The sequence below is a fragment of the Gobius niger genome, assembly GCF_951799975.1.
Source record: "Gobius niger genome assembly, chromosome: 5".
Taxonomy (NCBI): domain Eukaryota; kingdom Metazoa; phylum Chordata; class Actinopteri; order Gobiiformes; family Gobiidae; genus Gobius; species Gobius niger.
The window spans coordinates 7686157-7710195 of record NC_136856.1 but is presented as its reverse complement, the minus strand read 5'-3'; the positions used below and the strand labels follow the sequence as shown (position 1 = coordinate 7710195).

Here is a 24039-nt window from a genome sequence, read left to right as displayed (position 1 = left end):
ACCTGTTCTGGACGTGAAGAGTTTGGTGCGCTACGGGTGTGCGCTTAGTACTTCCCCCACCCCGAACAGTCACAAATCCGTCCTGGTCTTGTCCCGGCTGCACGGGACCCGCTGCGGGGCTAGCCTCAGCCTGGCTAACCTCTCTGGCACTGTCAGAGCGGACTGCGGCTACGGTCCCTGTCGCTATCTGACTGTAGCTAACGCTAGCCTTCACCAAAACTCCGGACAGCCGCTCCTCTAACTCGGTCACCCTGGCCTCCAAAGCTGCCACTACACTACACCTAACGCAACTACTCCTATCGTCTTTGAAAGAGGCAGGGTTCTGACTCGACATACGGCAAACTGAGCAGAACAGCACTAAAGAGGCAGAAGTGGACGGGGCAGCCATGGCTAGGCTAGCGGGCTAAGCTAGCCAGCGAGCTACCACGTTACGGAGAAGAGAGAGAAGGGTTTTAATCCACGCAGAAGTGTTGGTTCAAGCGGAGAGTTGGGTCCGCGGAGATAATGGGTCAAATTAGATCTATAACAAGCTAGAGTGGACTCTAAAGCTACGTTTAATACGTGGATTAACAATAGTAACAGAGAGAGCTAATGTTCAACTTGCTCACAACGAGCGTCAAAACAGAATACACTCACCGGATGTGACGATTCCCGGATGTATACTCTCATTCATACACCAATGTACGCAGACACTGGGGGCAATGTGGGTGAAGTGTCTTGCCCAAGGACACAACGACAGTGTGCACCTTCTGGAGGTGAGATTCGAACCCCCGACCTTCTGATCATGAGACGACCCGCTCTACCATCTGCGCCACTGTCGCCCCGGTCTAGACTCAGTGGCCAAATCCATGTGTCAAAATCCCAACGTGAGCCTGATGAATCTTTGCATTGTCATCTTGGAATATATTCCCCTTGCCATCAGGGAAGAAGAAACCCATTGATGGAATAACCTGGTCATTCAGGATGTTTAACTGATCTCATTCTTTGGGCTCTTGCTGAACCGAGACCTGACCAACCGCAGCGACCCCAGAGCAGAACAGTTAGTTAAATCCAGGTGGCAACTTTGTTCTTTGGTCAGGCAGTGTACGTGCTGTTCATTATAAGTCAGCGAATACCACATTGCTTACCTATTCGTCTGCTACAAAAGAACAAAACAGTTAAAAGACCTTCAGCTCTCTGCAGTGCTCATTATCGGCCACACAGTCAGCCCTCGCTTGGAGACAGACAATGCCTCCGACCTGAGACAAAGCCCATATGAAGTTAATTTTCTCCAAAACAAGTGAAAACAACAGAAACACGGCGCTGACGTGTGCAGAGAGGAAGGAACTCATTAAAAGCACCGCCACACGGGAGGAGCGGGGCTTAAAACAGGTCCAGAGTCAGGAATGTCCCACATGTGGCGGTGCACAGGCCTCTCTCAGTCGTCTGTGAGGAGCAGACGGAGCAAGAAGGTTGTCTCCATTTTAACGCACATATGTTTTCTTAGCCAAGACCTTTTCACCTCATCCCAAAGTGATAAAGATTTGTATTTAGCTTTGTTGGTCTCTGTTTCCAAGATTCTGATTCTGAATTTCAACCAAGAAAGTGTTTAGAAAGGCTGGTGTGAGGAATAGTTGACCCAAGAGATTAAAGTAGTGGTTCTTTGACCTCACATGGACATCACTTGAAGGTCAGTTATCATGGCGACACACTAAAGGCCCATGTTCCCTTGTATTTCTGTTGGATTTATTGTCTCCCTCAGGTTTTGGGAACAGTGGTTCTATCAGAAAGACAGAAGTGCTGGTGTCCCTCAGTGACGTCTCCGATCCCACATCCAGATCCTAATCTTAACCTTAACCCAGTTGATGTTCCTTCACTAACGGGCCCAACATCAAACCTCTGACCCCAGTCCTAACCTCTAACCTTAGCTCTTTTCCAAATCCGTGGAGAAAACACTGAGCTAGAGAATCTCGTACTTCTGACGTCTAGAGGTGCCGCTTTTCCCAACCAGGGGCGGACTGGGACTGAAAAACAGCCCTGGACACTTCCACAGATACATAATGTTAAGGTCAGCTCACACTACACGACTTTTATACCCGATTTCGCTCTAATTCTCAGTCGTGCCGAGTCTAATCGAGTCGCGTCTAGTCGAAGGCGGTCACACGGAGTCGGGTCGTGGAGTGTGGGGGGTCACGACTGGACTGACGTTCGAATCGTGTAGTGTGGGCGGCAGAAAGACGCGACTAGACTGTTTGATTTTTAAGCCCGATTTTGGACGCGTGGGTGATTTTACCGTCCCACTGTGAATGACAGAGTGATATAAAGACAGAAAAACACCGCCACGCCTCCTTTTTTCACTTCTCTGTTAAACCAGCGGCACAAACAACTCATTTCCAGCTACATTTCAACCACAAACAGAGTTTAGCGGAACTTACTGTGTTTGGAGATGAACTGTTTAGCTTCACCTCGCTAACGGCAGCTAGCCTCCCTGCTTTCTCCTCCGTCTCCTCCGCTGTCTCCTCCATCCTGAGGTTGACGCCCGTCTCCTTTTCTTATTAAATCCACTGAAACACGTCCCGCTTCTTCATGTCGCCAACTTTTATCTCCATTTGACAGAACTATAGCCCAGTTGAAGCTTCGTAGTAGCATTAGCCTAGCGCTGCGTTGTTGTGACATTGTTGACTCTGTTGACCAATCGGGACACACACGTTATCCCACGCTCACAAACACAGGCCTGTCTTTATGGATTTTGGGGTCAGTTTTGGAAGCCGTAGAGACGACAGACGCGCTGTGTTATAAAACATCAGCTCTTTGTCAGAATCGTGTCGTGAGTCGCTCTTACGATTCTCAGTCGTTAAGTGTGAACCCCCAGACGTTCGAAAATCGCACTGAATCCAGTCGTGTAGTGTGGCCCCCCATTCTATATAAAATCGTTTACGACTAGAAAAGTGTAGTGTGTGCTGGCCTTTATATCAGCTTCTTGATAGATGTTTGTTTGAGAGGTAGATGTTTCTCCTTCTCTTCTACAACCTATGGCCACCTGCGCTGTTATGACGTCCACGTTTGCCCCAGAGTGAGTGGATCAACTCGATTTCTTGTAAACGTTTTTCGCTGACGTCTGCTGTATCATTCGGGAGTTGCTTGTACAGTATCACCGTGGCGACAGTAAACACATCTGCTTCCTGTTTCTCCGAGCGTTATGAGCTCCTGTAAATCACTCTAAATATGAGTCAAACAGCAACCCACATGAATGAATGGAGGCTTAGATGGTTTAATCAAGACATCAGCTTATTTTGTAATTCATCTTAGAGCCTGAAGGTTGTGTTTTCAGCTATGTATGTGTCAAAACAAGTCAAAACAAACACTAGATCAGGACCAAAAGTCAAAAATGTTGACTTCTATCTTTTCTATATAAGGCCTAGTCATATAATGGGGTTATATATCTCTTATAATGAGCTCTTATTTGATTTTCTTAATTCTTTCGCCATGTTTCTACCATCTCCATTCAAAACTTCAGCGCTAACTTCCCCCTCACTTTCTCTCTTGCGATGCCACTTGTCCCTGTTTTGTTGCCTCGAGACGGTGTTTCAGGACAATAAAGTTTTCCAGTAACAACACAATCTGCTGCGGTCTCCCTGCTCCCCTTTTAAACCCCTCCGAGCCACAGCCCTTTCGGTGAATCAGAACCAAAATGTCACCGATAACACCGCAGTTTCCTCTGTGGTTGATGTAATGGCGCTTTAAAAAAACATTTTATTCTGGAAAATCCCCAACTTTGTCATAATAATACACATTTATGTGGAGACGGCTATTTTCACAGCTTTTTTAAAACAGGGCCGTCTGACCTCAAAATGACAGAGGGAGTGTGACTTTTCTCAATGGATTTTTGCTCCTCAAACACTGAAGAGCTTACGTTACGTCAGTGGTGCTCATCTGGTTTGACAAGCCATGAAATGCGACTTAGAAAATTAAATAAGCCAAAAAAGCGTAAATTATTTGTATTAATTAACCCATCATTTCAACAGACTCAAGTGATTCTAATCTATGTATCTATCTTTTTTGATGTACATGAATATTAAAAGATGTTTTCTGGGTAAGGCTTGCGACCACTAAAAACTGTTTGGTGACCCACTTTCCGGTCCCCACTCTCCAGTTGAGAACTGTCTCACTGCAAAAAGTGGATTCTAAGCAAGTAAAAAATGTCTTACTTTAAAAAGTAATAATGTTTTGCCGAGCAAAGTTTTCTTGAGAAAAAAAATCTTGTTTTAGGAAATAAAATCTAGCCATTTCTTGTTCAGATAAATTTGCTAAAAACATGCTAATTTTTCTTGTAACAAGAAAGAAAAACTTTTTGAATCTTCTTCAGCTTTAGACAAAGAATATTATTTCTTATTTTAAGAAAAACTAAGATCACAACAAAGGGGCCTTTCTGTGTGGAGCATGTTCTCCCCGTGTCTGCGTACGTTTCCCCTACCACTAAAACATGTACAATAGGTGAGTCCTCCAGCAGGTGATTCTGACCATCAGCCTGGCTCCACATCATGGAGATGGGTCTCTGGGCGCGGGCAATATTTTCCTTAAATATTAGTATTTATTAAGAACATTTTTCTTAAAAATGTGTGTAATTTAGAACATTTTACTTAAATCAAGCAACATTTAAGTAGAACATCCCACAATTTTTCACTAAATAAGAATGTTTTCCTTAAATTATTCCATTTTCTGAGGACATTTTGCTTAATTCTAGTTATTTATTTGCTTAAATTTAGTGTTTCTTTCTTGTTTTATGATGAGAAAACTATTCTAGAAACAAGAATTCTTAGCAAGAAAAAAATGCTGACCCCATTGGCAGAATTTTTTCTTGTTTTTAGTAGGGCACTTTTTGCAGCGCTTGCCTTAAACTTGTTTTTGGAGAGTTTCTGCTTGGATTTCTTTGCAGGATGTCAGAATAGCCTCCCAGAGCTGCTGTTTGGATGTGAACTGCCTCCCACCCTCATAGAAGTTTTGCTTGTTGAGGCTCCAAAGGTTCTCAATAGGGTTGAGGTCAGGGGAGGAGGGGGTCCACATCATGAGTTTCTCTCCTTTTATGCCCATAGCAGCCAGTGATGCAGAGGTTTTCTTTACAGCAGGACATGGTGCGTTGTCATGATGAAGATGATTTTGTTCGGGAAGACACGGCTATTCTTTTGGAACCATGGAAGAAAGTGGTCAATCAGAAACTGTCATTTTCACACTTTCAGGGATCTTAAAGGGGCCGACCAGCTCTCTCCCCATGATTCTGGCCCAAAACATGACTCCGCCCCCTCCTTACTGACATCACAGCCTTGTTGGGACATTGTGGTCATTCACCAACCATCCACTACTCCATCCATCTGACCATCCAGGGTCACACGGCCTCATCAGTGAACAAGACTGTTTGTAAATGAGTCCTCATGTATTTCTGAGCCACTGCAGCCGTTTCTGTTTCAGCTTCAATGAACAGTTTAGGGGAGGCCAGATAGAAGGTTTTTGCACAACTGCAGCCTCTGGAGGGTCCTACACCTTGATGTTCGGGAGACTCCAGAGGCACCAGCAGCTTCAAATACCTGCTTGCCGCTTTGTAGCTGCTGTTCTCTTATCTGATGTATTTGTCTGGCAGAAACCGTCCTCATTGTGCCTTTATCTGCACAAACCAGAGTGTGTCTGAATCATCCACAACAGTACGATGACAGTAGTATGATGATGATAAGCTTAATCTTTCATGAAATATCGAAGGTTTTCATACCTAGTCCAAGGCATTCAACTTTTTCACTCTTTTCATCAGCAGAGAGGTCTTTTTTCTTTCCCATGTTGCTTGAAAATGGTGTTTACGGAGTTTGAAAATGTTAAAATGATAAACACCCTACATGTTCCAGCAATGTCCACAGCTGCCTCTAAAATCCTGCACTGTCACTCAAAAAGGTGTTAACTCGGGTCCGAAGTGCCGTCATGCATGAGCTTAATATTGAAACTGCAGTTACACATAAGACCTGTGGTGTCAGTAGTGAGTATAAAAACTATGAACTTGCATCTACTACCTTTTTCAGTAGTTTTTTCCCTTAACTCGGCTTACCTGACAACTAATCACGCCAGGAGTCTGAGATCGATATCAGTGATTCCAAGAGCCCTGAGACACAACATCATTCTTGAGCTTCATTGAAAAACTTTTTTTTTTTTTTTTTACCTTTATGACTCTGAAATACATTTACATAATCGTTTGGAACGCAGTGTAATTCCAACATAACTCCTCTCCCTGTTCTTTCCCCAGCTGCTGCGGATGGTGAGCATGTCCGAGAAGCGCTGGAGGGCGCGGTCCCGGCCTGAGGGGGCGGAGGACGGGGGCGACGGCTTCGGGAGCGGGGACTGTGACGATGAGGACGACTGCAGCGGGACGTCCGGACTGGGCCCACCGCCGAGACGCAAACGGCTCAGGGTGTTTGCAGGTCAGTGTTTTTTTGGGATGGGCGAATGAGATCCCACGCTACACAAACTCATCTTTTTTACAAATGCTGTGGCACAAAGTATCCTCTTTGTTTTAGGCTGAAGTTTATGAGCAAACCCTGTGTCATGTGGATGGATCGAGTCTAATAGGTGGCCTTTGATGCTAACGAGTGTTGCTATAGCGATTTGAGCATACAGGACAGCCGGCCCATGTGGTGCCTTTGCAATCAGGATTCAGCCACTTTCATGTATCCGTGTCCTCCTCGCTGCAGGTTCAAAGTTCTCTTTAAGGACAGTCCACTGATGTATTTTAGTATCTGTACTTTTGGTCTTAAGGCGAGACACGGCAGGTGAAAGTATTGATTTTTCATGTCAGATATAAAAATGACAAAACTCACCCGCATGATGTTTATTTTATGATGTTTTGTCTGCGAGGTGGGGGCAACCCGGAAGTAGCTGCTGCGCCGAGTAGAAAGGCCGTCTTTCCCGCGGGTTTTCATTCATAAATATTGACAGATTTTACATCCACGTGTCCTGCTAAGGGGCCCCGTGATGACGCTTTCACCCAAATATGGTGTTTTTCCTCCTACGAGACGCTGGTGCGGAAGAGTCGAAGAACGGGCCGAGCATGCGCACTCGCTACAAAACTTCAGGGCTGGTTTTCTCTGAATGAGAGAAGCCGCACTCGGGCAGAGCCTGAGCCCTTATAGAAGCTCCCACAGACTCCAAACTTTACAGTCGGAGACCTAATGATATTTTGATGTTTTTTTCAGAGGGATTTTTTAATATCTAATTCCTAGCCTGATTTATCCAGCTTTGAAACAAAAAAAAACAGGCGGAATTTGAGTTTTTACAGATTTTTTCACGGAGTGTTTTAAATCTCGTCTTAAGACCCATTTTTATTCTCAGGCTTTTAACACCGCGTGAGTTGTGTGGTCCCCGTGTCTTTTATTTATTTTATCTTGTTGATTTTATTGTTTTATTCAATGTTTTTAATTATTTTATTGTTTTATCTATTTTATTTTTATGAATGTCTTTTACGAACTATTTATTGTTTTATGCAGGTTTTAGTATATTCTTTTTTGTTTTATTTTAAACATTTTTTTTTTTTTTTTGTGGTAGAGCTAATAAGTATTGTATCTGTTTTTAGGATCTCATGTACAGCACTTTGGAAACATTTTTGTTGGTTAAATGTGCTATACAAATAAAGTGGATTGGATTGGATGAACCAGGTCCAAACATTTGCATTTTGACTAGAATTCGCGCCTGTCCCCCTCCATATTAAACTATAGGTTCTTTAGAATGACCTGTTTAAGCTACCAAGTAACTAAACGTGAATGTTGGAACTTTTGACGCTCATGTAACTCCACAGAGGGGGGGAAAAAAGTGTTTGAAATTGTTTCTATGGGTGTTATCCACATGTAGAGGTCAGATATGGTTCATGCGCTGTGACTCACAGTGCAAACACTCTCCCTGCTGTTTACACGGCTTCTGCACACGCTGACCCATCTCCCGCTCTCCTCTGTAAACCTCACATTTCCTCAGGTAGCCGCTTCGCCTCGACCTTTGACCCCAGCCCTGTCAGTCCCCCTCGGAAACACGTCAGACGCGGGGCGAAAAACACAAAGACACAAACCGTCGGAGCCGAAAGAAATCAAACACGCAGGCCACAGAGCCGCCCCAGCTGAGCAAACAGCGCAGAGGGAGTAGCCGGGCGCCGGACGGGATGTTGTGGAAGGAGGTTCTGGGTCTTCCAGGACTTGAAGCGGGGATTTGGGGTTAACTGAAGGGGCGCAGACAGTAGCGGGACGGGCCGTGAGAGACGGCTCCAGACACTGACCGAATTATAGGAAGGGTTAGGACAAGTCGTGGGACAGGATCGGGGTCAAGTGTTTCAGAAGAACCAAAGTAGACATGATTCAACTCCGCAACAATGTCAGAAACTTAGTCCAAATGCTGTCATTGTAATGCTCCAAAAATACACGGTGAAGAAGGTTTCCTCTCGGCAGACTGTTTTCCCCTTTCAAAAGCAGGAAAAAATGCTCCTGAGGCACTGGACGAATGGGCCCGTCACCAGTTTTTTAATTCAATTCACATGTTATCACTCTGTCAGATTTAAGACCAGTCGAGAGCCCATAGAAGTGTCTTTCCTAGATCACGCCTGCTCGGAGAAGAAATGCTGACAGTATCAACAGGTTCTCAGGTCATACCAGCCAAAACCAACTAAAAACAATCAACGTTGAGATGGTCAGTTTGAGAAATATTTTTGCCTCTGCCCTCAGTCTTAAAGAGGGGGTATTATGCTTTTTTCAGTCACATAGCACCAGTCTATATCACACTACAATGATGATGAAACCTTCTGTTGGTCTGTAAATGCAGTAAATTAGAATAACTGCCTTGTATAAAATTGCTCTCTCAAAATGGCTGTAGTGAATGTCTTGAAATAGGCCTCTGTCTCTTTAACCCCTTAACTCCCACCTGAACCGAGCAGATTTTCTCCAGTTTGGCTTTACCCCAGACCAAAAGCTTCTGGAAAAAAGCTGTGAAAATAGCGACAAAACTGAGACGAAAACAATGACAGAAATGTGACAAAAAAGTGAGGAAACATTGATGAAAAAGTGGCAAAAATGTCACAAGAAATTGACAAAAAATGGACAAAAAAATGACAAAAATGTGACAAAAATGTGATAAAAATTTGACAAAAAATTACAAAAATGTGACAAAAAAATTACAAAAAATTGATTAAAAAATGGATGAAAAAATTACAAAAATGTGACAAAATATGACAAAAAGTGACAAAAAAGTTACAAAAATGAGTTGAATACAAGAAAATTATGGGAAAAAAATCTGATGACGTGAGGAAAAAGATCCTCTCGGTTCAGGCGGTTCAGAAAATGTGCACATTTTCTCCAGTTTGGCTTTGCCCCAGTCCAAAAGCTTCTGGAAAAAAGGTGTGAAAATAGCAACAAAACTGAGACGAAAACAATGATGGAAATGTGAGAAAACATTGACAAAAAAGTGACGAAAAATTGATGAAAAAGTGGCAAAAATGTCACAAGAAATTGACAAAAAAATAAGGAAAAATGACAAAAATGTGATAAAAAAATTGACGAAAAAATGACAAAAAAATGACAAAAATGTGACAAAAAATGTCAAAAATATGTCAAAAGTTTGATAAAAAATTGACGAAAAAATGTGACAAAAAATGACAAAAATGTGACAAAAATGTGATAAAAAAATTGACGAAAAAATGACAAAAAAATGACAAAAATGTGACAAAAAATGTCAAAAATATGTCAAAAGTTTGATAAAAAATTGACGAAAAATGTGACAAAAATGTGACAAAAATGTGATAAAAAAATTGACGAAAAAATGACAAAAAAATGACAAAAATGTGACAAAAAATGTCAAAAATATGTCAAACGTTTGATAAAAAATTGACGAAAAAATGTGACAAAAAATGACAAAAATGTGACAAAAATGTGATTAAAAAATTGGACAAAAAAATTACAAAAAAATGACTAAAAAAGACGCACAAAAAAGACAAAAATGTGATAAAAATGACGAAAATATGACAAAAATATGATAAAAATGTGATAAAAAAAGACAAAAAAATGACAAAAATGTGACAAAAATGAGTTGACTACTTAACAAAAAAACGATGGAAAAAAAATCTGATGACGTGAGGAAAAAGATCCTCTCGGTTCAGGCGGGAGTTAAGAGGTTAATAAGAATGTCAAAAAGTGGCTTGTGGAGACACAGACTTGTGAGCACGAGTTATATTAAAAATGTATAGGTACATTAACATTGTATAATTTTGATTAATGTGCTCTGTCCCTTTTCAAATAAATAAATAAATAAATTAAAAACGGAGTCCTAAACTTATGAATTGAGGCCTGTATAAAACATGTAATAATTCGCAGCCGTTCCAACTGTTCTGAACCGGTTTGAGACAGTTTGGGGCTGTTGACACATTAAAAATCAGCTGAGTGAAAGATTATATGAGCTGTTGTTTTTCCTCCTCTCTCTGTGTCTCTGTGGTTCAGATCAGATGTTAGAGTTGCTCAATGGGACTGTTTGCAGACCTTGAGGAGTCCCTTGCTCATTGGCACAGGGTCAGATAGCCCCTGATAGCCCCTGATGACCCGGCTGAAGCACGCTGACCCCGTGCGCACAAGCCCTGCCCCCTTATGGTCAAATGGGGGTCAAAGTTTAACCCACAGAGCATGGGGCCTGGTGGAGGCGCGGAGGGGGGGGCTGTCTGTGCTCCACTGCCCCGGGACGGACCGTCTCTGGTTTCATAAAGACACCACACACACACACACACACACACACAGGAGAAGGGAAGTTCCCACAAGCCTCCCCTCTCTGGACCTATTAACACCGGGTTTGAGCAATTATAGAGTCTCACGGGTTCATTTGTCAAGAGGGGCGCGATTTGAAGTACATTTAAACTTGTAGTTCAAGGGTAAATGCTTTGCACCAGCACTTTCACATTTAACATTTGACTATAACCGGGTCAACAAACTGAAAAACTGTCACGCCCCCTTTTCAGCAGCCAAAACAATCAAGGAAATACAGAAATAAAAAGAGATCAAACTATTATAAAATGTATCAGACACAGTATTGCAAACATTTTGAAGATTGACACATCTCCCGCTGAAATCATGTTGTTTGACGTCTGTGTTGGCTCTCAGTCGTGCAGGAGTTCTCCATCCAAGAACCTTCATTGAACGTGTTGGTTAACGTTTCCCGGTGTTTGATGAAGGGTCTAAGGCAGGGATGTCAAACATACGATCCAGCCCGCGAGACCCTGCCCTGTAAAGCATAACTTCCAGAGTATTTAATAATAATAAAAAAAGTAAGTCTCTAGCCCATTCCTGTGCGGAGTTATGATATTTTAAAAGAATAACCAGAATGCTCATTCTCGCCACTAGGGGGCATTAAATGTGCAAAAAAGGAAAGAGTTCCACACGTGTCCAGCAGAGGGCACTGACATAATAAGAGCTCAGGATTTGAACGCCACATTATATCGCCACGTGGTAAATGGACAGTCTGCCCCAGGACGGCTGTGGCTTCAATAACAGCTTACCACCACCGAGTGTGGAGTGTATAATGACGATTATGTAGTACTTTGAGGAACTTGTGACACACATGGGCGCAGATAGCGGGGGGGACGGGGGGGACATGACGTACCCAGATTTTCATTCACCTGGATCCGTCCCCCTCACTTTTATGAAGAAAAATATCTTGCAAGCATTTTGCAATGTGCGAAACAGCGCCTCCCTTGACCATTCACTTTGATATGCGGCGAGAAACGGTATTGCGCTCATGTGTTTGTTTTGACTGGGCTGTGCGTGTGTCAAAATGCGAAACGCGAGCTGTTGGTTTACTTGGTTATCAGACAGTGTAGCCTACGTCAGGACTGCTTTTTCATACGTCATGTGGCATGCTTGGTGAGTGATTAGAAACCGTACCAATACGCATTATTGTCTTGCAATGATGGGCAATTAAGTTTGATAGGTTGTCATGCCTGAGCAGCTTTGTCCCCCCCAGTTTCAAAAACCTATCTGCGCCCCTGGTGACACAGGCTTGTAAAGTGCAATACAAGTGTAAGTGTACAAGTGTATTAAAGGAATAGGCCACCGTTTTTCCATACTGAGATATGTTCTTACCTGAGCTTTGACGAGTTCTTTAGGACCTGTCTGATCTTCCCCCGTGCCTTCAGTCACGTAAACACAGCGCAGACGGCGTTAGCATTTAGCCTCTCCCCCTCTCCACTATAGCTCCAAAACAGGTCAAGATAGAAGCTACCAAGCTCTTCCACGTTTTCCCTATTTAAATATGGTTACGTGAAGTGTTCCACTACAAAGTATAATTACACAAAATTAAACAATGTGGATTTTCTAAGCGGATAAAAGGGGGGACTATATTGTAAAGCGTAATAATACCAGGAGTAGTTCGAAATCCGCGCAGTAATCTTCACTTTATTGTGCGGATGCCAAACTACTCCTGTATGTTGAAGTTCACAAAGCTGCACCCTCTGCTTTGCACAATAAGATGAAAATGATGATTTATTAGGTCACTGTTGCTTCTCTGGCAGATCTTGTTTGACCTTATCTTGTTCTTGCCAAAATGTGTTCTTGGATTCAGTATTCTGTTGATAAAGCTGTTGCCTAACTCTCATTTCTAAATGCCAAGTCAGTGAGCTAGTGTTTGCGCTTATGTTTAAAAATAATACCTTGATGAAACGACATAAACACGCACGTTTGGAAGTCTCCATTGGCTTCTCCATTTGCCAAATCGTTGTGTCATAAATTGGAAACTTGCATGATTAAGGATGCAGACCGGGGATCTCCAAGTGATATCTCTGCAGTCCTTTCCCTGCCCAGCCGTCCACAACTGCTTTTTGTATCTGGTAAAAGTAGATCCGTCTGGAACTTTGCGAACAGACAGTCAGGATCTGATGTTGAGACGCAGATCTGTTCACTTTAGGCAGTAAAAATTGGCCCATTCCAAACATACATTGATTGAAGCAGCCCATACATATCTAATGTCTCCTCCTCTCATCATAGATCGTTTGTCTCCATGTTTGTTTGTCTTCTTTGTAGAAAAAAAGAAAAAAAATGGAAAAGTTTTGGCTGGCTTTCCATATCTCCCCACATGACCCCATGGATTGGCCACCACAGAGTCCAAATCTGAATTACTTAAAAGTAGCTCACTCCTGTGCTGGGCCGGCTTGTAAAATCAACACAAGCCAAACAAATAATACAAACTGTGACTTAAGTTGTCAAAACTAGCGGGCAGTTTTGGAGCCAAATGAGACAGATCAGGGGCGGAACTGGGACTGAAAAACAGCCCTGGACTCTGACCAGCCTGGCCCAACCACCCGCCTTAACGGAGCGCACTTTCTCCAGTTCGGCTTTACCCAAATCTAAAAGCTTCTCGACTGGAGAGCAACAATGTAACGGCTCATTTGAAAGCTAAGACCTGAAAAAGTGATTGTAACATTTTGTCATATTTTTGTTGTTTTTCATCACTTTATTGTGGCTTTTTATTATATTATTATATTATATTATATTGCGTTTTTGTCACTTTTTTTCTATCATTTTTTGTTGTGTTTTTGTCACTTTTTTTCTATCATTTTTTGTTGTGTTTTTGTCACTTTTTTCTATCATTTTTTTATTGCATTTTTGTCACTTTTTTTCTATCATTTTTTGTTGTGTTTTTGTCACTTTTTTTCTATCATTTTTTATTGTGTTTTTGTCACTTTTTTTCTATCATTTTTTATTGTGTTTTTGTCACGTTTTTGTTTGCTTTTTTCCTTGCTTTGTTGTCGTGTTTTTGTTGACTTTACATCACATTTTTCATCACTTTTTGCGTTGCTTTTCTGGCACATTTTTGCTTTCTTTTCATCCCCTTTTTTGACGCTATTTTTCTTTTTAGCTTTTAGATTCGGGTAAAGCTCAGTTAAGGCGGGACCGGTGGCCCTAGAGCCAGTGGCCCTTCTGTGCTGTTCCAGAATGGACACATGGCCAGTCCGCCCCTGAGACAGATCCCATAGCAGCCCGCTCCCCTCTGGCCCTCAGTCTGAGTCGGGCCCTGTCTGACCCCGCGCTGACCACAGAGCAGTTCCCAAAACCTCTGATGGATCCGTCCTGACACAGATTCCTGCTAATCGCTAACGCTAGCCCAACCACAACACACTTCCCCGTCCCGGCCAATCAAAGGGCCCGCCGCGCATTCCCCAGAGCATACCAGGCCGGGGCTGCTATTCCAGGACAACCCCCCCCCCCCAGCACTGTTACCCAGCCGGAGATACTGATCACTGCAGGCGGGGCTATATGGGTTTAGGGTCCTCTGTTTTGTCATTTTGTCATGAAGATAGAAGATAATAGCACCTTCACAAGAGGAGGGGGAAAACTAATCAAACTAAACTAATCTATATGGCCTTTCATTCACTTTTCCAAAGCACAACAGCGAAATACTCCATTCAGGGGTGGACTGGCCTTATGTCCATTCTGGAAGAGCACAGAAGGGCCACTGGCTCTAGGGCCACCACTGAGCTTTACCCAAATCTAAAAGCTAAAAAGAAAAGCATCAAAATAGCGAGAAAAAGAGGATGAAAACAAAACAAAAATGTGCTGGAAAAGCAACAAAAAAGTCACAAAAAATGTGATAAAAAGGCGACAAAAACATGAGAAAAACACGGACAAAAAAAACTACAAAAACGTGAGAAAAACATGACAAAAAATGATGGAAAAAATAATGAAAAAAAACCAACAGAAATATGACAAAAATTACGTCACAAAAAGTTACCATCACTTTTAGATTTGGGTAAAGCCCAGTGTAAAAAAAAAAAGAATCTAAAAGGAATTCCGTGGAGTATGGTGTGCCACAAGGTTCAATTTCGGGACCATTATTATTTATTATTTATATTAATGATTTTGCTTCTGTTTCTACGACCACCTTTCCCGTTCTTTTTGCTGATGATACCAATAAAAAAATAAATAAAAATAAAAAGTCGACCTGGGGAAAATGCACTCGGTTAAGGCGGGTGGTTAGAGGTTAAAATATGTATTTGTGGAAGTGTCACAGTTACGCTGATTTGGGCCAGGCTGGTCAGAGTCCAGGGCTGTTTTTCAGTCCCAGTCCGGCCCTGACTCCATTCATGATTCGCCATCTTTAAAAATGCTGACCCAGTGTCGCTAACTTAGCCGCTGTAATCGATTATCCGCAGTCCGCACGGTTCAGAGGAAACACACACAGTCACATGATCAAAGACACGCAATCATGTGATCAGTTGCGTTCAGAACCTGCTCTGACGTTTGGCACATTCGCACCGGTCATTACTGAGAAAACAAGAGCGGGTCGACCGTGGCCAGTCAAGGTCCGGCTTCAGGAAAGTGGACGTACGACTGTGCAGACTTTTTGGAGCTGTTAGCATGCGTGTTATGACATTCAGGAGTACAATTTTGCTTTACTCACATATTTTGGAGTAATCCTGTTTACCTGTACCGCTAAAGCACTATCTGTATTTCCTCTGCATACTTTAAGTCCATCAAGTCCATTACCGGTCTGAGATTTCTTTCATTTGTCCCGAAGGATAATTTTCCTACATTTTTGAGGACAGTCTCCTCAAATATGTGCTGTAATATTCTTTTACTTGTTTTTTCTGAAGCGGCGTTCATGTGCAATTCTCTGGGCAAGTGGTATTTACTATAATTACAAGACCACATGAAGGCAGCAGCTAGATACAGACGGCATCTCGTCATAGAAGGGGGCGTGGCTTCGCCGAGGGGGAAAATAGAATCTTTAGAGAAATGTTCCACTCTTTTTAGCCATTTTCTGGTGAAAAATGAACTTATTTATCACACATAAATAGAGTCAAGTCTATATCAGGCCCATATGGATATTTTCTCACAGCAGATTGTTCAGAGAGAAAACAGCACTTGTAGCATTAGCACGATGCTAACATGAAGCATTCTGTTGCATTCTCCGTTATTTATGTATTTATGGGCTGTTGAACCACTTTGCTCCTCCCCATGTCTTTGTATCTTTATTTAGTAGAAACTATATTCATAATTCAGCATTTGTTAAAGTAGTTTTTGAATAATTACAGAAAGTTCAGATTTTTCTCCATATTGTTTTCCCCCTTAACTGTTTTCAAACATGACCATATGTGGATGAGTCCAGAGATGCCGTCTGTATCGATAGGGCTAATATCAGTATCTTTTGTTTTTGTTTTAAAATCCCTTCAGTCGCAAAAGCCTTTGATGCTTATTGGGCTGCAGTCGCTCCAGTACCGGCTTCATTTGGGTCGAGGATCCTCCAGCCAATCAGATTCTCAGGATCAGGGCTGGGGGCCACTTGACTTTTTTGTTCCAAAACCCTCAGGATCTTTTAAGAAATTCAAAATGACTGCGTCTCACCTCAGAGATGGAGCGCTGTGAGAGGCCCTGCTTACAAACAGCTAAACAACCCAAACACCGTCTAACCGAGATTTTTTGTTTGCCTTTGCCATCAGGACATTATGACAGTGTGAATACCTGACAGAAAACAGCACTGAATTTGCACATTACACATTTGCACATTTTTAAACTTTTGAGGGACTGTATTATTTTGTTGCTTAAAGGGGCAAGATGTAAGTTTGCCATTTTATACTCACTACTGCCACCTCAAGCCATATGTGTAACTGCAGTTTCTATATTAAAGAGGGGTATTATGCTTTTTTCAATCACACAGCACCAGTCTATATCACACTACAATGATGAGCAAACCTTCTGTTGGTCTGTAAATGCAGTAAATTAGAATAACTGCCTTGTATAAAATGTCTCTCTTAAAATGGCTGTAGTGAATGTCTTGAAATAGGCCTCTGTCTCTTTAAGAACCTCTGAGCCTTTAGACACGCCCCCTCCACACGCTGTCTGTGGCATCAGTGGGGAGGGGGTTCTGCTGAGGAGCAGTGGTTGGTTACTCGGCTGGTGACGAAAGCTCGGAGGCGTCTCCAGGAGGTGGGGCGTTCCTAGGAGGACTCAGGCAAACCTATCCCTAAAATGGCCGCCATCAGAGTGTTTACAGATTACTCAAAAATATGTGAATGTGCCAAGGCAACACTTCAGGCATGTTTTTAATGAGGGAATGAAATAATAACATGATGGAAAGCTTGAAAAAGTCCATTTTGCATAATACCCCCCCTTTAAGCACGGTGGCGCAGCGGTTAGCGCTCACGCCTCACAGCTAGAAAGTCCCGGGTTCGATTCCCACCTGGACGGGGCCTTTCTGTGTGGAGTTTGCATGTTCTCCCCGTGTCTGCATAGGTTTCCTCCAGGTACTCCGGTTTCCCCTACCACTAAAAACATGTACAATAGATTCCCTTCTGGGGCCAGGACTCCCCTGAAAAAGAGATTCTTAATCTCAGTGGGACTATCCTGGTTAAATAAAGGTCAATAATAATAAAAATAAGCTTGTGTATGATGGCACTTCGGACCCAAAGTAACACCTTTGTGAGTGACAGTGCAGGATTTTAGAGGCAGTTGTGGTGAACAGGTCTGAGCTCATTCTACACATTAGGACATTACTGGAATATGTAGGGGGAGGAAAATATATAATTTTAACATTTTTAAACTCTGTATAGTCCCTTTAAACATCACTTCCTTTTCAGGCTCAAAAAGTTAATTTCATAAAGGTGAAAGCTCAGGAAAAAAATGCGGCCTGTGTCTTTAACTCAATCTTGCTATAACAAAATTGCATTATGGTTTCACATGGAGGCGTTTGGAAGCCAACATTTAACATTTCATAAACAGGATTAGGTGTGGTCAGTTTAATCAACTTGGCCTTTTGGCAAAAACAACTTAATGTGGTTGAAACTATAAAAAAAAAAAATCAGCTTTCCCTTTCCAAATACAACCCAACACTAAAGCTAATAAGCGCCATTTTAGACTTCATTCATGTTAATTACAAATGATTTTTATGTGTTTTTCTGGTTTAGATGTGGTTTTTCTGGTTTAGAGTCCAATTTTATTTGTTGCAGACACTTTTCAGTCCCGGTTTAGTCCTCATTTGATCTCGGCCTCATGTACTGGGAAGGTAAAAGTATATATATAGTACAGCAGGGGTAGGCAACGTCAGGCCCGGCCCTCCTGCACAGACCCTCTGGCCCCCAAGATGAATTTGCTCACAAACTGTACCTGCCAAAGTTGGGGGAAGTTGAGCCACTTTTTGCTTTGGTGGTTATTGTGTAAAAAACAGCATAATATAAATACAAAATGTTACTGTTTACATATGTTTTTGAACCTCTTAACTCCCGCCTGAACTGAGCACATTTCCCCCTGTTTGGCTTTAAACCTAACAGCCTCTTGAAAAGAAGGCATCAAAATGGCATCGAAACACAACAAAGTGACAAAAAAGCGACATAAACACAACAAAAGAATGACTAAAACCTGCCAGAAAAAGCAACAATAATACAACAAAAAAGTGACTAAAGAGCGATAAAAAGTGACGAGAAAAAAGGGCAAAAATACTTACTTAACCTCTTAACTAGATCCTCACGTCATCAGATTTTTTTCCATCATTTTTTTGTGGGGTGTTCAACTCATTTTTATCACTTTTTTGTCATTTTTTTGTCATTTTTTGTCACATTTTTGTCATTTTTTCATCTATTTTTTAATCACATTTTTGTCACATTTTTTTTTTAATTTTTTAGTCAAATTTTGATAAATTTTTTGTCATTTTTTGTCGAATTTTTATCACATTTTTGTCACATTTTAGTCCTTTTTTTTCGTTAATTTTTTTCACACTTTTGTCATTTTTTGTAATTTTTTTGTCACATTTTTGTAATTTTTTTGTCACATTTTTATCACATTTTTGTCATTTTTTCCATCATTTTTTTTTGGGTATTAAACTCATTTTTGTAACTTTTTTGTCATTTTTTTGTCATTTTTTGTCACATTTTTTGTAATTTTTTTTGTCAAATTTTGATTAAATTTTGGTCATTTTTTGTCACATTTTTGCAATTTTTTTGTCGAATTTTTATCACATTTTTGTCCTTTTTTTCGTTAATTTTTTGCACACTTTTGTAATTTTTAGTAATTTTTTGTCACATTTTTGTAATTTTTTTTGTCACATTTTTATCACATTATTGTCATTTTTTTGTCATTTTTTAAAATCAAATTTGTCATTTTTTTGTCACATTTTTATCACATTTTTGTCATTTTTTCGTCATATTTTTGTCATTTTTTCGTCATATTTTTTTATCCCATTTTTGTCATTTTTTGTCAAATTTTTATCACATTTTTGTCATTTTTTTGTCACATTTTTTGTCAATTTCTTGTGCCATTTTTGTGCCATTTTTGCCACTTTTTCATACATTTTTCGTCACTTTTTTGTCAATGTTTTCTCACTTTTTTGTCACATTTCCATCCTTGTTTTCATCTCAGTTTTGTTGCTATTGTCACAGCTTTTTTCCAGAAGCTTTTGGACTGGGGTAAAGCCAAACTGGAGAAAATGTGCTCGTTTCAGGTGGGAGTTAAGGGGTTAAACCTACTTAGAAACCCACAATAAAAACTTCAGACACTTCAAAAATTTGACAAAAGAGCGGCAACAACGCAACAAAAAGCTACAATTACTTCTGCGGGCCTTAGCTTTCAAATGAGGCACTACACTGCACACCACACAAACCTGCCTACCCCTGCAGTACAGTATAGGTGGCACTTGGTGAAACAGTTTTAAAAGTACATGTTTTTCATCTTTAACTTTCCAAGCCTGCACCTGAACCATTTCCCATGTAATAAATGTCCTTTTTTTAATGACCCATTACCAAATCAAAACATAATATTGGAGTCTTTGGGGCTCTAACATTCATAACACAGGCTCAATTCATCAGCGGCCGCAGGATAAAGACGGCCTTTTTGCGGTGAAGCTGCAGCACTCGCATGAACGTGTTAAATTACTTTTTAATGAAGTCTGGAAACGTTAAGTCTGGTTGGTGGTCTAGGTCTAAAGCAGGACTAAACCCGGACTAAACTGGGACAAAACCTGGACTCTGTTGGTCTAAACGCAGGGTCTTTAACTACTTTCCCAGAGTTGTAAATTGCCTCTTAAAATCGGTCCATTACCAATAAAAACACTCATAACAGAGGCTCGATTTAAAACCAACATGGAATAAATACATCATTTTATTTCACGGCAGAATTTAGGTGAAGAAACTGGCTTTTTGATGAAGTTTATAGAGTCTCTGGTCTTGATCACAACTCAATCTAAAACATAAAAGTGATTGATGGAAAACAGACACATAATTCATCTCTATTTACCCAACAGCCATAAAGCAAACACTAAGATCTGGTTTGTTTTGTTCGTGTTTGAGTAATTCTGCATTTTCATTTTTTCCTCATTAAAGGAATAGGCCACCGTTTTTACATACTAAGATATGTTCTTACCTCACTTTAGACGTGTTAATATATCCCCGTCTGGTCTTTGTCCGTGCGCTCTGCCAGGCAAACGGAGCACATACGCAGCCTCTCCCACATGTCACATAGCTCCAAAAAAGCTCACGATAGAAGCTACCAAGCTCTTCCACGTGTTCCCTATTTAAATAAAGTTACGTGAAGTGTTTTCATGCGAAGTATATTTACACAGAAATGTAGCATGTCGATTTTATAAGCAAATAAAAAGGGGGACTATATTGTGAGGCGTAATGATACGAGGAGTAAAACGTCCGCGCAGTAACTCCTAAAGACTTCCCCCGCTCACTTCCGTCAATAACCTTTAGGAGTTACTGCGCGGACGTTTTACTCCTCGTATCATTACGCCTCACAATATAGTCCCCCTTTTTATTTGCTTATAAAATCGACACGTTACATTTCTGTGTAAATATACTTCGCATGAAAACACTTCACGTAACTTTATTTAAATAGGGAACACGTGGAAGAGCTTGGTAGCTTCTATCGTGAGCTTTTTCGGAGCTATGTGACATGTGGGAGAGGCTGCGTATGTGCTCCGTTTGTGTGACAGAGCGCACGGACAAAGACCAGACGGGGATATATTAACTCGGCTAAAGTGAGGTAAGAACATATTTTAGTATGTAAAAACGGTGGCCTATTCCTTTAAGATGCTGTTACATGCGGTGATCTTCTGTGTTTTTAAACTCCATAAACTTGCTCCGCACTCAAATTGCTTTCACTACAAAACATGAGGTTATACTGTAGCAGCTACTGTATCGACACTCCACAATCTTCTGCTGTGAATGGGGCACAGAAGCTTGTTCTCAGTATCTTTTACATACTGTATGTACACAAAGGTTTAAGCTACTTTATTTTATTACAGATATTTTTATAGTTTTTTGTTGGTATTTAGTTTGAAAATACGGAAACCCGAATTAACACCTTTTTGAGTGACAGTGCAGGATTTTAGAGGCAGTTGTGGTGAACAGGTCTGGGCTCATTCTACACATTAGGGCATTGTTGAAACATGTAGGGGAGGAAAATACTTACTTTTAACATTTTTAAACTCTGTATAGTCCCTTTAATGAACATACATGGGTCTCATGCATGTAAACAAGCCACACCGGATTGTAGCCTTTCCATCCATCATCTCCCTTTATTGATAGAGACAATACAATACTTTTATCCAAATAGTTTTTTTATTTTACCTTTATTTAACCAGGAAAGTCCCTCTGAGATGAAGAATGGAGATGGTGCCTTGGTCCTAGAGGAGAATCTATTTTACATGTTTTTAGTTGTAGGGGAAACCGGAGTGCCTGAAACTCCACACAGAAAGGCCCCGTCCAGGTGGGAATCAAACCCGGGACCTTCTTGCTGTGAAGCACGAGCGCGAACCGCTGCTCTACCGCCCAAAATAAATCATCTATAATTGAGGACATTTTACTTTTTCCCATTATATAAATGACCTGTTTTCATGTTTCTTATGACAACACTGGCAACAAAGAGTCAATTCATAACCAGCGCTGAGTAAAGACTCTTATATTGAAGTTTAAATTGCAGGACTGCAGGCACTTGTTAAAGGATTCCTGAAAACATTAGTCTGGTTGGTTGGTTGGTGGTCCGCTGAGTTTTTGCTGAGTTCGTCGAAGTTAAGCCCAAATTCGTGTGAACGGGACCCAGCCCCAGACGCTCGGTCACTGCTGGGCCCCTGAAAGGGGAGGCGGGCTCCCTGTTCCCGGGACGTTTGTGTCGACTGCAGAGGTTAGCCAAATACAAGGTGGAAATATTCGTGTAATGTGAAACACGCAGCACTGGGATCACCTTATGGGGCCACTGCTGACTCCGAGGAGAACAAAGAGGCGAGGAAAAGGTGGGAGTGAGAGACGGGTTTTATAGCAGCCAATGCCTGAGGACTGAGAACAAGTGGTTGATCAGTATCTCTGGAACTATTCACCACTGATGAAATGTCTGGATATAACCTTTGGATTAATGTTCGAAACATCGCGGCTCCAGGGCCCCAATAAAAAGGATTCACTCTTTAACTTATAATGTTATTTTACATATGAAATGACAAATAATGCCCTTGAGTGCCTCAAGGGTCCATTTTAGGCCCTTTGTTATTTTCTCTGTATCTTCTACCCCTTGGTCTGATTTTAGAGAAACACAAAGTTAGTTGTCATTTTTATGCTGACGATCTGCAGATATATATGCCACTAAAGTCTAGCTCTAAGGGATCATTGAATCCTTTGTTGGATTGCATTCAAGAAGTTAAAATATGGATGGAGGCCAACTTTTTAAGTCTAAACAAAGATAAGACAGAAATTGTAATATTTGGACATTCTTCTAATGTTCTTGACAACTGTGACAGCGCCATCGGCCCTCTAGCTTCCTTCTGTCACCCTTTTGCAAGGAATCTCGGTGTGTTTGTAGACAATGAATTTAAATTTGAGAAACATATCATGTTGTCAAATCAAGCTTTTTCCATCTTAAAACTGTAAGCAAGGTAAAAAACTATCTACCTGCCTGTGACTTTGAGAAAGCCATTCATGCTTTTATAACGTCGCGACTTGATTATTGTAATTCTGTGTACACTGGTCTTGGTCAGCGTTCAATTCGTCGCCTCCAGGGGGTACAACATGCAGCTGCTCGTCTCCTTACAGGGACCAGAAAGCGACAGCACATCACCCCTGTCTTAGCTGCTCTACACTGGCTTCCTGTGTGTTATAGGATAAGGTTGTTGTCTTTAAATGTCTCCACGGCGCTGCTCCTCTGTATTTGTCCGAGCTTCTGGTACGTCACGCCCCTGCTCGGGCTCTGAGATCTGCTGATCAGCTGCTTTTAGAGGTTCCTCGCTCCAATTATGTGACCAAAGGGGACAGGGCTTTCTCTGTGGAATGACCTGCCTATCCACATCAGAGCTGCTCAGACACTGGACCAGTTTAAATCGTTGCTTAAGACACACTTTAATGCAAAAGCTTTTAACACTGTCTAGCTCATATCTGGCCAAATCTAAGCTGTCTGTTTTGTATATTGTGTTTTGTTTCTTATTTTTATATTTATATATTTTTTTCTGTACTGTAGACCTTTTGTGAAGCACTTTGGTCAACAGTAGTTGTTTTAAATGTGCTATATAAACACATTTGATTTGATTTGATAATGGCAATAGGATAAATACTGACGTAAATACTGCAGTTCCTCTGATCCCACTCTCCCACTCGTGCCCCAAAGCAGGTTTAAAGGGGGTCTAGACCTGGACTAAACCAAACAAAGTCCGGTCGTGGCGGTGGCTGCAGTGGACGATGGCGGTTTGTGGTCTGATCCACAGACAGACCCGACATTAACTTTCAGTGTGTTGAGTTCAAAGTCGTAAATGCCTTCACGGGCCTGATTGTCTCAGCTACTGCGCTGTCCTGCAGATGTGGCTGCCAGAGCAGGAGTGCGTGCCTCGGGTGAGCGTGAGGCGATCCCAGACGGGACAGATGTGCGTCCCGCTGCAGGTGGACGGGACAGAGGCAGACGGAGGACGATCTGGGCGCCCTCATAGGTTTTCAAAGGGAGGAGCAGGTGATGATACTGTCACTGTTGAAACAGTATCAAACGTTACCACCCTCGTCGGGCCTGTATCAGCGTCTGCTCTGTGGGATTAAAAACAACAGGTGAGCGC

At 41.6% G+C, this 24039-nt stretch overlaps 1 protein-coding gene across 1 annotated transcript in view; it reads left to right on the top strand.

Annotated features, from left to right (window-relative positions):
- gpc3 (glypican 3) overlaps positions 1 to 24039 on the top strand; it is a 414131-nt gene that overhangs the window by 351549 nt on the left and 38543 nt on the right. Inside the window, exon 8 of the mRNA XM_079556226.1 lies at positions 6263 to 6437. Within this exon, the coding sequence (XP_079412352.1) occupies positions 6263 to 6437 (175 nt within the window). The remainder of the gene's footprint in view (positions 1 to 6262; positions 6438 to 24039) is intronic.